The 15,996-nt window shown below is 43.7% G+C and overlaps 1 protein-coding gene across 1 annotated transcript in view; it reads right to left on the reverse strand.

Moving 5' to 3' along the window:
• Positions 1 to 4,586: 4,586 nt before the first annotated feature.
• pebp4 (phosphatidylethanolamine binding protein 4) overlaps positions 4,587 to 15,996 on the reverse strand; it is a 271,180-nt gene continuing 259,770 nt past the window's right edge. Inside the window, exon 7 of the mRNA XM_078428896.1 lies at positions 4,587 to 6,007. Within this exon, the coding sequence (XP_078285022.1) occupies positions 5,932 to 6,007 (76 nt within the window). The 3' untranslated portion in view covers positions 4,587 to 5,931. The remainder of the gene's footprint in view (positions 6,008 to 15,996) is intronic.

Consider the following 15,996-nt stretch of genomic DNA (forward strand, 5'->3'; position numbering starts at 1 on the left):
TGCTGGTGCAACTCAAAAGAAAAGGATGGGCGTCGATTCGGGTCGGAGCCCGTCTTCAGACCCGAAATGTCACTCGTTCTTTTTCTCCATAGATGCTGCCTGACCCGCTGAGTTACTCCAGAATTTTGTCTCTAACTTTGGTATAAACCAGCATCTACAGTTCATTTCTACACAATACATCTTGATACAAAGACGTACAGGTATGTAGGTTAATTGGCTGGGTAAATGTAAAAATTGTCCCTAGTGGGTGTAGGATAGTGTTAATGTACGGGGATCACTGGGCGGCACGGACTTGGAGGGCCGAAAAGGCCTGTTTCCGGCTGTATATATATGATATGATATGATGTGTGCATGAAACCACTGGATTGTCCCAAAAACGTAATTGCTTGACTTATGTCCTTCCCAATTTTGGATCGAAGTGACCAGCGTGGGCAGCGCACATTAATAGTTAACTCTTCAATGCCCTGCGAAATAAACCAACAGGCACCTAGTTCAGGCAAAATTGGAGAAGGGAGAAATTGGAAAAACTGGAAAATGTGACAAACAGAAACCTTGTCAGCAGTGTCCAAATGTTGTGAATGAATAGAGATTGTTTTAGCTCCGCAGGTGCTGGTGAGTCACCTGTGTTGCTGATATTGTTGCACTGCCTGCTCCTCTTGTGTTTCCACTATTGTCCCTGAAGAGCCATCTCATTTGCATGCTCATGGGCCTGAGCCTCCCACCATGTGGAACTCAGTGCACCAGCTGCAAAACGTATTAACACGAGGGATCTCCAATTGAGATCTCAGGGATGGAGCACTGAGCAAGTTGGGAACAAGATCAGCTGGCAGCAGGTGGACATGAGTCTGCCTCTCAGGAGGGGATCTCTGAGCTGTCTGATGTTTAGTTTTTAGTTTCGAGATACAGCGTGGAAACAGGCCCTTCGAGGCCGCTCCGACCAACGATCCTCGCACATTAACACAACCCTACACGCTAGGGACAATTTTTACAATTTTACCATGTCAATTAACCTGCAAACTTGTACATCTTTGGAGTGTGGGAAGAAACCGGAGCTCCCAGAGAAAACCCACCTGGTCACAGGGAAAATGTACAACTCTGTACAGACAGCACCCGTAGTCAGGATCGAACCTGGGACTCTGGCGCTGTAAGGCAGCAACTCTCCTGCTTCCCCACCGTGCCGCGTGAGGTGACTGAACGAGGAATAATTAATTGTAGAATATGGTGAGCCCTCTGATAAAACAGTGATTGTTTTATGTAAAAAAAGAACAGGATGGGGAAAACTTCAGAAATTAGCAGATGCTTTTAGAAAGTGGGAGCTTTTGACATACGGGGCCTGTACTCGCTGGAATTTAGATGGATGATGGAGGGGGACCTCGTTGAAACTTACCAAATTGTGAAAGGCCTGGGTGTGGAGTGGATGTTTCCACTAGTGGGAGAGTCTCGGACCGGAGTGCACAGCCTCAGAATAAAAGGACGTACCTTTAGAAAGATGAGGAGGAATTTATTTCGTTAGAAGGTGGTGAATCTCTGGAATTCATTGCAACAGGTGGCTCTTGGAAAGAAGGCATGAGAATGTGGTTGAGAGGAAAAGATAGATTGGACGTAATTAAATGGTGGAGTAGACTCGAGGGGCGGAATAGCCTAATTCTGCTCCTATGAATTTTAAACATGAACAAATAGGATAACCTCATATTTATTGCTGTCAGACACGAGGAACTGCAGATTTGGTTTGCGAAAAAAAGACTAAGTGCTGGAATTACTCAGCGGGTCAGTCAGCATCCCTGAAAAACATATTCCATGCATTTGTCCAATCACTCAATTTATTTAATCTACACTGAAGTCTCTTTGCATCCCCTTTATTATTCATACATCCGCTCCAGCTTTGTGTTGTCTGCAAACCTATAGATGTTGCATTTGGTTACATCATCCAGATCACTGATACATATTGTAAATAGCCGGGGGCTAAGCCATAATCCCTGTGGCACCCTGCTAGTCAGTACCTGCCACCGGATGAAGACTTGTTTATTCCTATGCTCTGTTTTCTTCCTAACTTACCTGCTGATCATCAAAATAGTTCCAAAAGACCTCTTGTACCCACCTGAGAGCAGACAGAGCCTCTGTTTACCATCTCATCCAAATGATGCTACCTTCAATATCCAGTAGATTCTCAGTTCCCACAGCGGGTCAGGCTAGGATTTTGTGCACAAATCTCTGAAATAGTTTTTGAACGTGAAACCTTCTGACCCAGAGGCCAGAGAGCAATCCATGAGGCCACAGCTGTGCTAAAGCTACTAACGTACTTCATCAACCTCACAATAAACTTTGAAGAGGAAGTACCTGACATAACAAGAAATGTTTAACAAAAGCTCTATCATCCCGAGACCCCACTGTGTTGGCTCATTTGATTGGTAATAATGGCTAATAATGGGCAATAATTAATAATGGTTTCTTTGTTCAATGATTATCCTGCCATTACTGAATCTTCACAAGAACAAGTTTAAATTAAGAGAGGGAGAGCGGAGGAGGATTTTAATTTTATTCATTCAGTCACTGTCGAGGTTATTGCTCATCCTGATTGTTGTTGAATTGTTGGCTTGCTGGGCCACTTTGAAGGGCAATTAAGAGACAATTGCTGGGGATAGACAGAGCAGACTGCGTTAGAACAAATTTCTTCCATCTAACGGTGATAATAACGAACCACTGTTTGACAACCAAGTCCTGACCCTTGGTAAAAATCACTCTTTGGCCCTGTGTTAAGGCCCTGAGTCCAGCCCCTGTCTTAAGGGCCTGTCCCACTTAGGCGATTTTTTAGGCGACTACAGGTGACTAGGCTGTCACCACATGGTCGTCGGGGTGTCGCTTGTATGGTCGCGAGTAGTCTTCAAAGAGTCGTAGCGTTTTTCTGGTCACCGCTGGATTTTGAGATGTTTAAAAAATTTCGGTGACTGTTGGTTTGACGCCAATGATCGTAGCTTGAGGTCTCCTGACATAGGTGCTGTCGTAGGTTGTCGCCAGGTGACGTACGTTGTCGCTGGTGTGGACCGGTGAATTCCATTGGCGACTACCTACGTCAACCTATGACAGATACCGGCGTCAAAGCCAGAGGCCAAAATGACGTGAATTGCCTTCAGTTGTCGCCGACAAGGTCGTAGCTTGTCGCGGGTAGACATAGGTTGACTTCAGTTGTCGTAGGTGTCGCCTGTGTGGTCGTAGGTTGTCGTAGGTGCGGTCGTAGGTGGACGTCCTAAGTCGCGACGATTGGGTCACCGGTTGTCGGTAGCTTGCTGTAGCTTGACGTCGACTAGGCGGTAGGTTGTTGTAGCTTGTCGTAGACATTGTCAGTCGCTGGTTTTTCGGCGACCTGCTACGACTATGACAGTCGCCGGCAGTCGCCTAAAAAATCGCCTAAGTGGGACAGGCCCTTTATTTAGTGGGGGGTGCTGCCCGCTTTATTTCGCCCTGGTCATGGCCTTGGTCCTATGAGGAATATCTTCTAATGTAGAACACTGCAAAAATGCAAGGTGCCTTTTATTCAATGTGCACATTGCACCCTTTCAATAAGCTTTGGGTGGCACAGAGGCGCTGCCTTACAGATCTAGAGACACAGGTTCGATCCTGATTATGGGTGCTGTCTGTACGGTGTTTGTACGTTCTCCCTGTGACCTGTGTGGGTTTTCCCTGGGTGCTCCGGTTTCTTCCCACTCCAAAGATGTACAGGTTTGCAGCCTAATTGACTTGGTAAAATTGTAAATTGTCCTTAGTGTGTGTAGGATAGTGTTAGTGTATGAGAATCACTGGTCAGCATGGACTTGGTGGGCCAAAGGGCCTGTTTCCACCCTGTATCTCAAAATGAAACTAAACTAAAAAAGGCAAAACCAGAGTTGGTTCCACTGTAGTGAGTGGGAAAAAGAAGATATACATTCTGTCTGATTTAGTTAAGTCTAAGTGATGAAAAGGCGGGTTGCATTTTCACTACATCAAGCAGAGCTTTATTCATTGCTTTGATTAGAAACTATAGAAGGGGGCAGAAAGGAAAAGTGAATAAAATTGAAACTCCTTCAGAAGAATAAACCAAGTGCGATTTAGTAGCTTGTATAACAGATCTCAGTTAAATCCATGACAGCGTAGTTTTCTCTTGCCGACCTTAATTTTATCAAAAATCAATTAATATCAAAGGAACTTACAAAATTCATGCGTTTTGACTTATGAAGTCTTGAAACTTAAGAATTATGTTCACTTCAATTAATAAGAAAATTAGTTAGTGTCCTGATAAGCCAATCAGCTGAGTAACTTTCACTGAAGCCTCAAACGTTTTTTTTGTTTATAAAATGTACTAGCAAATTTTCACAATTGAAAGAGCAAACAAGGTGTGAGACATTTTGTGCTGGGACTAAGACTAGGAATACTCACAATGTCCACTGCCCTCGTTTACTCATGAATGCAGTAATGTGGAAGTAAGGAGTTAGGTGGGAAAAGGAGACGTGGAAAGATTATTAAAAAAAGAGATTCTTAGCCTTCCATTCTAGAATGGATGTATTTAAGTTGTGATTTTACATAACTGACTTGGAAAAGATGAAACCCGATAACTAAATTGTGGAACGAAACAAGGATGCACAGATTCAAGTAAATGAAAGGCAATGATGTCAGGATTCTTTATCATACTCAAGTTGATCAACGTAAAAGATCAAATTCTTGGTATGGTATTAAAGACAATCTGATAAGTTTCCTCAGACAATGAACTAATACACGAAAATACATTTCTTCATTGTAACTGTCTTACAATCTGGTGCAAATATGATCAGAGCATAGGTTCGTACTAAAGTGTGCTCATCTTCAGTTGTGGTGTGATAGTTACGCATGTTTTAAATACTAGTTTGGCCTACTTTTTACTCCATACCTTTTGCAGTTGTCAATTGTTTGGTCAAAACAGAACAGAAACTGTTATATCCTTAATAGATTCATTGTAAAAACAAAGCAAACATAAAAACATCTCTCCACCATCAAGCTAATGATTTATCTAAAGTAGTTTTGACGGAATTAGGTTTAATTAGACATTTTTCCCCAACATATCTCCCTAAAACCTTTTCATAACATTTCCTTATGAGCTAATAATTTTTCACATTAATATTGTCAACACATTCTGGCTAGCGTGGACTAAAATGTGCAGAGATCTGTATGACCCACTGACCTGACATCGACCAGTATAGTTGGTACAATTAGGGCCAGGAAGTAATCTCCCATGGCAACATCTGATTGCTGACTTTTCTTGTCACATGAGACCTATCGTATAATTTGAAAATGCCTGGAAGAAAATGCAGTCCATCATTGTTTCTTAGTATGAATACGTAAAATGGGGAAAGTTTAATGGAGATATGTGGGGGGGAAGTTTTCTTCCACAGAGGGCAGTGGAGGCCTGGAATGCATTGCCATGGGTGGTGGTGGGGGTAGATACGATTGTGGTGTTTAAGAGGCTTTTAAAAAGGCACATGGAAGTGCAGGGAATAGAGGGACGTGGATCATGTACAGGTAGATGAGATCAGTTAAACCTAGCACCATGTTCGGCACTAACATGGGGATGAAAGGTTTGTTCCTGTGCTGTACTGTTCTATGTTCTGTGCGTGTAGAAAGTTAATCTCAGAGTTACAGATTATGTATCTAAATATCATGGAATTTTCTGTTCCTGTTACTGATGATAAAATACTTCATATTCAGTTTTAATTGCAATCATGACAAAGGTAAGGGTTATCCCTTATTATACATTATTTTTGATTTAACCTGTGTGGTCAAACAGCAAAATAATACCATCTTATCCAGCTTTGTTAGTACTTAATCAACGGAAGTGAAGAAGTTTCGCCAGCAGGTATTATCTAATGCTTAACTTCCTCTTTGAAAGCTTTTGGAGAATTGCCTTCTTTTCAGTCTTTATAGCTCTCAGTCATGAATTGGGTTGATACCACAGGTTTTCCAAGATTGAATTTGGAAGTGAACGAATCCAAGTCCCAAAGACCTACGCCAAAAAATAAAGCAGCATTAGTGTACATCAAGCATGAACGGAAGAGTTTATGTCAACACTATTTCTTGGAATCCTGCACCTCTATCTATTGCAACATACAAAAGACATATTCCAAACTTGCCGGTAAACATACAAATGAACACATCAGGATGAGCATATCCAGGGATTTGTGGATATTCTGCATTTGGATTGTATGTAGAATGGAAGTGGCATAAGCTGCTCACAGATTAGAAACATTAAATGCTGGTTTAAGATGTCGTTGCGATTCAGAAAATATTCAAAAGGAGTGTATCGAGCTATACATGTAGCTCCAAGATATGACTTCCATCTCATATTATTTCTTAAAATATAAGGTATATAATTACATTTTACTATTGATTGGTGAGACTTATGATTCCCGCTCGTAAAATCACAGTACGTTCTTGCTACAAGAGGTCAACATGAGAATTAACAATTAATGTGGAAATAAAGAAGTGCAAAAGCTGCTTTATACCAAAGATAGGCACAAAGTGTGAGAGTAACTCTGCGGGTCAGGTAGCATCTCTCGAGAAAATGGGCGGCTGAAGAAGGGTCCCGACCGGAAACATCACCTATCCTTTTTCTCCAGAGATGCAGCCTGACCCACTAAGTTACTCCAGCACTTTGTGTCTATCAATTGACAATTAAATCCATTATTTCTTAACTATTACTATTCTGGTATTATTTGTGAACATTGTGTTAAGCTTGGAACTATTCTCATTATTACAGCTCAGGTGAGTCGGGAATATAGGGCTGTGAGCAGGAGAACGGATGGGGAGGAATATTGGTAAAAGACAATCTTGTGGGGGAGAACAATGGCCATCAGAAGTTGGAGCTGGGAAAAATACCCTGTTCTCTCAGAGATTACCTTGCAGTGTCTATGAAGACCACCGTGCTCACTCTGGGAGAAGCACTCTGCCCTCTCCGGGTCCAAATAGGATTTCTGAAATGTTGTTGCATGGAACACAGGGCGGCACAGTGGCCCAGCGGTAGAGTTGCTGCCTTTCAGCGCCAGGGACCCGGGTTCGATCCTGACTATGGGATGCTGTCTGTACAGAGTTTGTACATTCTACATTGGGTTTTTTCCGGGTGCTCTCACACTCCGCTCACACTCCAAAGACGTACAGGTTAATTGGCTTCTGTAAATTATCCCAAGTGTGTGGGATAGTGCAAGTGCTACGGGGTGATTAGTGGTTGGCGCGGACTCGGTGGGCCGAAGGGCCCGTTTCTATGCTGTATTTCTAAAGTCTCTCTGAACAAGTCTCTAACGGCTGCGGCTCGCTGGCAGTCTGTTCGTCTTTTTTTCCTTTTTTTTGTTGTGTGTCGGTGTTGGGATGGTTTTTGTTTTATTTTTTGGCTGTGTATGTGGGGGTGTGTGGGGGTGTGTGGGGTGGGGTGGGGGGTGGTGGGGTGGGGTGGGGGGAAACCTTTCTTTTTTAGGTCTCTTCCTCACGGCGCGGGGTGCGGCTCGGCCGCGGGGCCTTCCATCGCCCGCGGGGCCTTCCATCGCCCGGTGCGGCTCGGCCGCTGGACTTAACAGTGCCCGGTGCGGCTCGGCCGCGGGGCCTTCCATCGCCCGGTGCGGCTCGGCCGCTGGACTTAACAGTGCCCGGTGCGGCTAGGCCGCGGGGCCTTCCATTGCCCGCGGGGCCTTCCATCGCCCGGTGCGGCTCGGCCGCTGGACTTAACAGTGCCCGGTGCGGCTAGGCCGCGGGGCCTTCCATCGCCCGGCGCGGCTCGGCCGCGGGACTTTACATCGCTGGTGAGGCTCGGCCGCGGGACATAACATCGACCGGCGCGGCCGCGGGAACCTAACATCGCCCGGCGCGGCTCGATTTCGATGGACTTAGCAGCGCACGGTACGGCCGCGGGGCCTTCCATCGCCCGGCTCGGCCACGGGACGTTTCAGCACCCGGTGCGGCTCGGCCGCGGGGACTGTGCGGGTCGGTCGGGGACGAGCTGTCTGTTCGTGGGCGTGCGGAAGAGAGTGGAAGTTTTGTTGCCTCCATCACAGTGAAGGGGTGTTTGGAGTCACTGTGATGGACGTTTGTGTTGGGGTCATGTGTCTTGTGTTCTTTTTTTTGTGTGACTGTGTAAGGGGTTTTCTGCGCCGAGCTTTCGCCCGACCTAAGGTCCCCGTGCCTTGCTCTGGGCCCTCGACCAGGCCGCGCACACTGGTTCCCCATGAATGGTTCGGCCCACTCACCCCCTACGGTTCTAGACACTGGACTTAGATGCAGGAGCGTTGATAGTGCAGAAAAATTCAACCAGACCAGATTTGAAGACCAGGGTTTAAACGGAAAAGGCTTTTATTGTGCGCTTGGGACTATTGTACATGAATGCTTTTACACAGTTCTATCAGACATATACTGAATTACATGAATACTTTGACTCTGAATTATAAACGCACAGTTCTATAAGACATATACTGAATTACATGAATACTTTGACTCTGAATTATAAATGCACAGTTCTATAAGACATATACTGAATGTAATATGGGGAACGTACGACACATCGCAAAATTGGCCAACACATATTTACTTATACACCCACGTTAATTAAGCCACCCTCCCTACACTAAAACTATGTCCAGGATCGGGGTACATGCTCACCATGGGGCTATTACTGGGTTTACTGGTTCGGGCTGCTTCTCTGCTGTTTTCCGTGAGGGTCGTGCTTGTTCCATGAGTTTCTTCCTTCCGTTCTTCTCGGTGAGTCTCCGTTCTCCGTGCCGTTTGTTGCGTCCTCTGACTTCTGCCTTGCATGAGTTTAAAACCCAAAAGTCGTGGCCAGTTATACTAATCCTGACCCGTCCTATCTCCCGCCAGATCTTGGGATCTCTTTGTTTCAAAGATAGGTTTTGAGATTTCTCTTTGATCTGCGTTATGTCCGGGGGTACCGGTGATGGCTATACGGTCTGTTAATCTGTTTCTCGTTGAGAGGTGATGGGTTTAACTGGTTTCCCATCACCTGCCAGGTAGGTTTCTATGGGCTATTGTGCCCCCTTAACGGGATTAACTGTGTAGGTCGGCTTGGGGCATTGTGAGTATGCTGATGTCAGTGCCCCAGTGTCTGGACTTCGACCTGGTTTCGCGGGTTTCTGCACGGCCAATATCCATCCATTGTTCTGGCCGTGGCTTTGCAGAAACCTAGAGACTGGGCTGTGGGTTTTTTGCTTTTGTGGCTGGTCACGAGGTCCCACGGCCATCTTGGGACCCACGGATTGTGACATCCCTTGGTAAACTGATCGCAGCCTTTCTCCGCTATCAGCCCCAGTCTCCCGTGTAAAATGTCCAAACTGCAGCTCTTTGGTTTGGTGTTGATTGCAGAATGAGGGAAAACTTCTCAAATCTTACAACTGCTATGTAATTTCGTTCGGTACCTTGGTACCGAATGACAAATAAAGCTCTGTATTCTGTATAAGAGCAATGTCAATGACTACACGTGAAATCTCGTGAAAACACACACGTTACACAACTCCCTGGAGTTTCCATGTGCATGGCATGCCAGCACTTGAAGCACTTACAGCGGGCATGGATGATGTAAATCACAGTGCAACAGTCTCTTTTAGCCACCCATTGGAACTATATCACATGTCTGATCAAGAGATAATGAGTAGAAAGGAACTTCATATGCTGGTTTACATCAAAGATAGACATAAAATGCTGGAGTAACTCAGCGGGTCAGGCAGCATCTTTGGAGAAAAGGAATAGGCGATCTTTACAGGTTGAGATCCTTCTTCAGGGCGGCACGGTAGCGCAGCAGTAGAGTTGCTGCTTTACAGCGAATGCAGCGCCGGAGACTCAGGTTCGATCCTGACTACGGGTGCTGCACTGTAAGGAGTTTGTACGTGGGTTTTCTCCGAGATCTTCGGTTTCCTCCCACACTCCAAAGACGTACAGGTATGTAGGTTAATTGGCTGGGTAAATGTAAAAATTGTCCCTAGTGGGTGTAGGATAGTGTTAATGTGCGGGGATCGCTGGGCGGCACGGACTTGGAGGGCCGAAAAAGGCCTGTTTCCGGCTGTATATATATGATATAATAGAGCAGAGCAAGATAGACCACTCGACCCTAAAAACCGTGGTATGTCATGGCGCCATTTTAGTAGGCAGAAACTTGCAGAAACATTTTAAAAGAAAAATAACAAAAATCTGTGAATTGATAGATGAGATATATTCTGCATTTTTATGGTATCATCACACATACTGTTCCCCCAAAACAGTGATCACACTGCGAGAGGCATAACGAACGGCGGGTTTTGCTTACTAAAATGGCGGATGTTACGCTCCTTTGCGTACTACACTTCAGTATAGGCGATTTCGATGGAGTGGCTCATCTTGCTCCTCCGGTATCTTTGTTCTTCAGACCGAGAGGCCTCTCGCTGGAGTTCAGAAAGATGAAGGGGGACCTCAATGAAATTTACAGAATAGTGAAAGGCCCGGACAGAGTGAAAGTGGAGAGGATGTTTCCACTAGTGGGAGAGTCTGGGAGCAGAGGTCATAGCCTCTGAATAAAAGGTCGTACCTTTAAAATGATGAGGTGGAATTTCTTTCGTCAGAGGGTGGTGAATCTGTGGAAATCAATGCCAGACGGCTGTGGAGGCCATGTCAATGGATATTTTTAAGGCGAAGATTGACAGATTCTTGATTAGTAAGGATGTTAGGGGTTATGGGGAGAAGGCAGCAGAATGGGGTTGAGAAGAAAAGATAGAGCAGTCATGATTGAATGACGGAGTAGACTTGATGGGACGAATGGCCTAACTCTGTCCCTATAACTTATGAACAAGCATTTTCCACTGTCCTGAGTCCATAGATTAATACACATAAAGTAATAATCACTTTTCAACAGGACTTCCTTTAAGCAATAGTCAGACAAGAAAGTTTTCCAGTGAATTGGATACTTCTGATGTTTATAAAGCATTGTTATGTGCAAGCATACATGTTTTATTTCATCTCATTTTTCTGAGTGGTATGTTGTTTTCCTATTATGGTTCTTATTAACAATCGGACTCACTGTTTTTTTAATGCTGAGATTGTGATGAGATTTCGATGTTTTACCATTGGGGTTGCTGCTTGTCATATTTTAAATCCTGCTGAATATTGCTCAATGACCCTTGGGTGCACCCTGAATCAAATTTGTTCCTTAATTTCTCCATCGGCCATTTAATAATAGAGTACAATCCCACACAGCTTATTTTACATTCGCAGATGAAAGAAACAGCTACAATGTCCTTCTTACAATTATAGCCAGAATTATTCCATAGAGATTTATCCATGTTACACTTTTTTAATACTATTTCTTTTAATTTTTCTGCATCTTACATTATGGTTCACATATCACTCAAATTAAATGCAAATCTTTTTCAATTTGCATTAAGGAATGTGTCTATTAACTGTTGAGGTGTGAATTATTTTTCTTCTCATCTATTTCCTTTAATTAATATTATTTTCTTATAAGTTACTATGAAAGCTGAACTGATAGCCAGCTGTCACAGCTCAGGTTACTTTGGGTTTGAGTCAAGTCGTGAAAGGTGTGTGAGACAGGTTGTGTTCCCTGTCTCACTGTAAGCATTTAGCTCCAGTCTGGCTCTTAGTCTTAAGCTCCTCCCATACCCACCTGGCTTACATTGCAGCATGTGGGAATGAATCATCCTGATGCACACTGTTCAGATGGGGGGAAAAAACAACGAAGTCTTTTTTTTTTAACTGTGTTGAGTTGCAATTTATCACCTCTTCTTCGCCAGCAAACATGAGCTTTCAATTAAGATAGGGATAAACATTGCTTCTCCCCTAAATCTCTGCCAATGTCACTCAATAACATTCTGCAAACAAGAATACGTGTGTAACCTAGGAGAACTCAATTGCTGATATTTCAACCCCACCTGTGAAAAATCACCATTTTCTTTAAGAGGTCTTTGTTTGTGCCCTAGATTTTGTTAGAATTTTTTTTTCTTTCAAAAGTAAACTTTACTCAGAAGGTGCAGTGGTACAGCTCCAGAGACTCGGGTTTAATCTTGACTATGGGTACGGGGGTTTGTACGTTCTGCCTGTGACCAATTAGGTTTTTTCTGGGTGCTCCGGTTTCCTCCCACATTCCAACGACGTACAGATTTATAGGTTAATTGCCTTCTGTAAATTGCCCCAGTGTGTAGGTTGCAAAAGTGGGATAGCATCGTACTCGTGTAATAGTGATCGATGGTCAGCATGGACTCAGTGGGTCAAAGGGCCTGTTTCCACGTTGTATCTCCAAACTAAACACCAGTAAATAAAAGCAATCAGCAAATGTCTTTCTTTACATTCATAGTGCCAACAAACTAATGCATTCTATAAATAAAGCTCCACTGCCACTCATGTGGCCTCTTTCAACAATACACCTACCCAATGTTTGAGAGATTGTTGCTCAGGAACTGCCCCTCAGTTCCTAGTGGCAGCAAGTCCTTGGTCTGCAGTCCTTCCCCACTAAGTATTTGTGTTTGCTGCACCGAGCTTCAGTGCACAGATGTCCAGTTGGTGACTTTTACTTCTGGATATCTTGTTGCACTGGAAGGCCAACAAGTTTCAAACTGACCAACATTTAAGGAATTTGAGCAGTCCAAATGCCTCAACCTATAGCTGGAAAGTGAAAGGCTGGATAGTTCTCTAAAGCAGCATGAACACGACGAGCCAAATGATCCACTTCTTAATTGTAAACTTCCTCGATTCTAGCAAACATTTATCTAGAGTCAAGAGTGTTTAATTGTCATGTGTACCGACAACGGAACAATAAAATTCTTACTTGCAGCAGTTTAACGGGCCAGCAAACGCAATACACACAGATGATATATAATAATGAGAAAATGCAACAAAATTGATAACCCTAATGCCAGGTAACCACCATTGTGCAAAAACTCAAGTCTGTTGTGCAATCATAGTGCCACAGTCCATAGAAGTTCACAGTTGCTGAGGTTAGGGTTGTGCAGTGTTTTCTGTACCTTCTTCCCGATGGTAGGAGGGAAATGAGAGTGTGGCCAGGGTGGTGCATGTCTTTAATGATCCCACAACTCCTTGGCACAGTATCCTTTAATACCAAGTGGTTGCATACAAAAAGATACTCATATAAAATTTACATAAAATATGTAAAATAATTCAGTACTAACTTGAGCTGAGGGGCTATATTCTTTGCTTTGCAATTCAATAAAGGCTTAAACTATAATTTTCCTTCTTGCCTTTTACATTTATCCTGCAAATTATTTGAGAAGTTTTATGGCATTATTTATCCTTAATAATAAGAACATTTTCAGGGTCAAATTGCAAGAATGCTTATTGCCTCTGCTTTAGTAAATCAGGGAATTAAATATTATATTTTCGGACAGGGATTCAATAGCAACAATGGGTAAAAAAGCTAAGTCTGTGGAAGTAGAAAGATAGGTGGACTTTCCACTCATTTCAATTCTATATTAATATAATGAAATGGCCCCGTCTCAAGAAGAAATATAACCGATAAAAACAAAATTCTACTAAAAAATTAGATGAAAAGATGTACAAAGAGTCACTTTATCTACAACTAAGCTGGTTGCTAGGAGATTCTCTTCTACTGCTATGGTGATAGTTTTAGTTTCAGAAGCAAGGCTGGGGCACCATTTAAACAACCGATCACTATAGAGGTGCCACATCTCCTAGCAACAGTTGCAGATTGGTAAGCTGCTTTTGCTTTTTTTTTCTAATTCTATGATTATGGAAAAGTGAATAAACTATCATGCATTAATGGTGTGTTCGTATATACTCAGTGGTGCTATGGGGAAGTTTAGGATCTGCAATGTACTGCGCTTAAGAGTGTTGAAAATGAATTCAATAATGGCTTTCAAAAGGAAATTGGTAAAGAATTAGAGCTGTTTCGTTTAAGTCAGAAACACAGCATGGAAACAGGCCCATTGGCCCACTGAGTCCACACTGACCACCAGTCACCCATTCACTCTTGTTTATGTTATCCCACTTTCTCATCCACTCCCTAGGTCACTAGGAGCAATTTACAGAGGCCAATCAACCTGCAAATCCACACATCTTTGGGATGTGGAGGAAACTGGGGCACCCCGAAGAAACACAGGGGAACGTGCAAACTCCATACAGACAAGCACCCAGGGTCAGCATTGAACCTAGGTGTCTGGTGCTCTGAGGCAGCAGCTCTACCAGCTACACCACGGTGTCAGCTCTGAATAAAGAAGAAAGATGCAGGACTAAAATAAAAGCAAGGCTGCAAATGCTGGAATTCCCCTGGTCCTCACCTTCCATCCCACCAATTTCTGCATTCAATGGACCATTTGTGATTTCCCTAAGATCCAGCAAGATTCACGACCCAACACGTCCTCCCCTCTCATTTTGATGGCACCATTCCTTTTGTCACTCCCTGGACTGCTCTTCTATCGCGACCAGTCTCTGCCCTTCTTACACCATTTTCCCATGCGGCCGCAGGGAACGCAACATCTATGCTTTCATTGAGGACTCCAAACATTCCTTCCGGGATAAAAATGATTCACTTTTGCAGTCAGCTTTCATAACACGGTCTCCTGTACAATGGGGAAATCATCACAGATTTGGGTAATCGCTTTGTGGCGTAGCTGCGCTCAGTCCAGATTTGACCCTCAGCTCCCTCTGGCAAGACATTAATTTTCCATCCCACTCACACTCTGACCTATCTGTCTGTCCCTCCCCCCCCCCCCCCCCCCCAACCCCACCCACCCCTGCACTGTTACAATAAGATCAATGAGGAACAGCATCTCATGTTCCATCTGGGCACGGTGCAGCCTTCCTACATCCACTGTGAATTTGATATCCTTTGGTAACTAATTTTCTTGGTCTGTGTCACAACTGGCCACATCTGTTGTAAGGCAACCAGTCCGAAGAAGGATCCCGACCTGAAACATCACCTGTCCATGTTCTTCAAAGATACTTTCCTGCCCTGCTGAGTTGCTCCAGCACTTTGTGTCTTTCTTTGGTAAATCAGCATCTGCAGTTCCTCGTGCTAACCATCTGTTATATTAGCTCATCTTTTCTCTCTCCATTAGCACAGCCGGACCTGCTGGAATTTTACATAGAACACAAAGTGCTGGAGTAACTCAGTGGGTCAGGCAGTGTCTCTGGGACACATGGCACCCTTCTTCAGACTGATTGTAGAGGGGGAGAGAAAGCTGTAAAAGAGATGGGAGCAGGACAAAGCCTTGCAAATGTTAATTTGATATTGGCGAAGAGGGATTCTGATGGAAGGCAGATGGGTGGACAAATTATTTTGATTTTCTTTGTTTCCTGGTTCTGGTGATAGCACTTTGACCTGAATTGTTGGATTCTTCCTTCAGTTACTGTTTGATCTGCTGAATGTTAGCAACATTTTCTGTTATTAAAAGGGAGTGGAACTAATTGGACAGCTTTTTCAAAGAATTAACAGAAGTGTGATGGGCCAAATTGCCTCCTGTAGTGTAACATTCTGGTGACTCTATTTATAGGCTGCACATAATATTCTAAACCTTTGCTTGCTTGCTATGGGACTGTGGAGACTTATGTTGGTTTTACTTAATTAAATTTTAATCCTTACAACAGAAGTTAAATGCATATTCTTCCCAATGCTCCTGTAATTTTAATTTGGTAAGGAACATTTTTAAAAACTGGATATAGCCTTCTTAGCATTAAACGTTTGGAGGCTAAAAAATAAGACAATAAATGAGAATATAAGTTGACAAACCAGTGAAGCATTGCAAGTAAGACCTTAGAGTAAGGACACAATCAGGTGGATCCAATGACATGTTTGATGGTTCAATCGGCTGAACCTAAAACAATGTCTGGCATTTACCTCTTAAACTTAAAACACGTCACGGTGACTTCTCGGCCTTGATGGCAGTTGGTGCACAGAAGTACGCAGACTCGAACCGAAGTCGAGGTAAAAACTGCAAGTCCGTCATTCCTGCACAGGCTACCCACAACAGTTTCTCAGGG

Source organism: Rhinoraja longicauda, chromosome 36 (genome assembly GCF_053455715.1).
Source record: "Rhinoraja longicauda isolate Sanriku21f chromosome 36, sRhiLon1.1, whole genome shotgun sequence".
NCBI classification, from domain to species: Eukaryota; Metazoa; Chordata; class Chondrichthyes; order Rajiformes; family Arhynchobatidae; genus Rhinoraja; species Rhinoraja longicauda.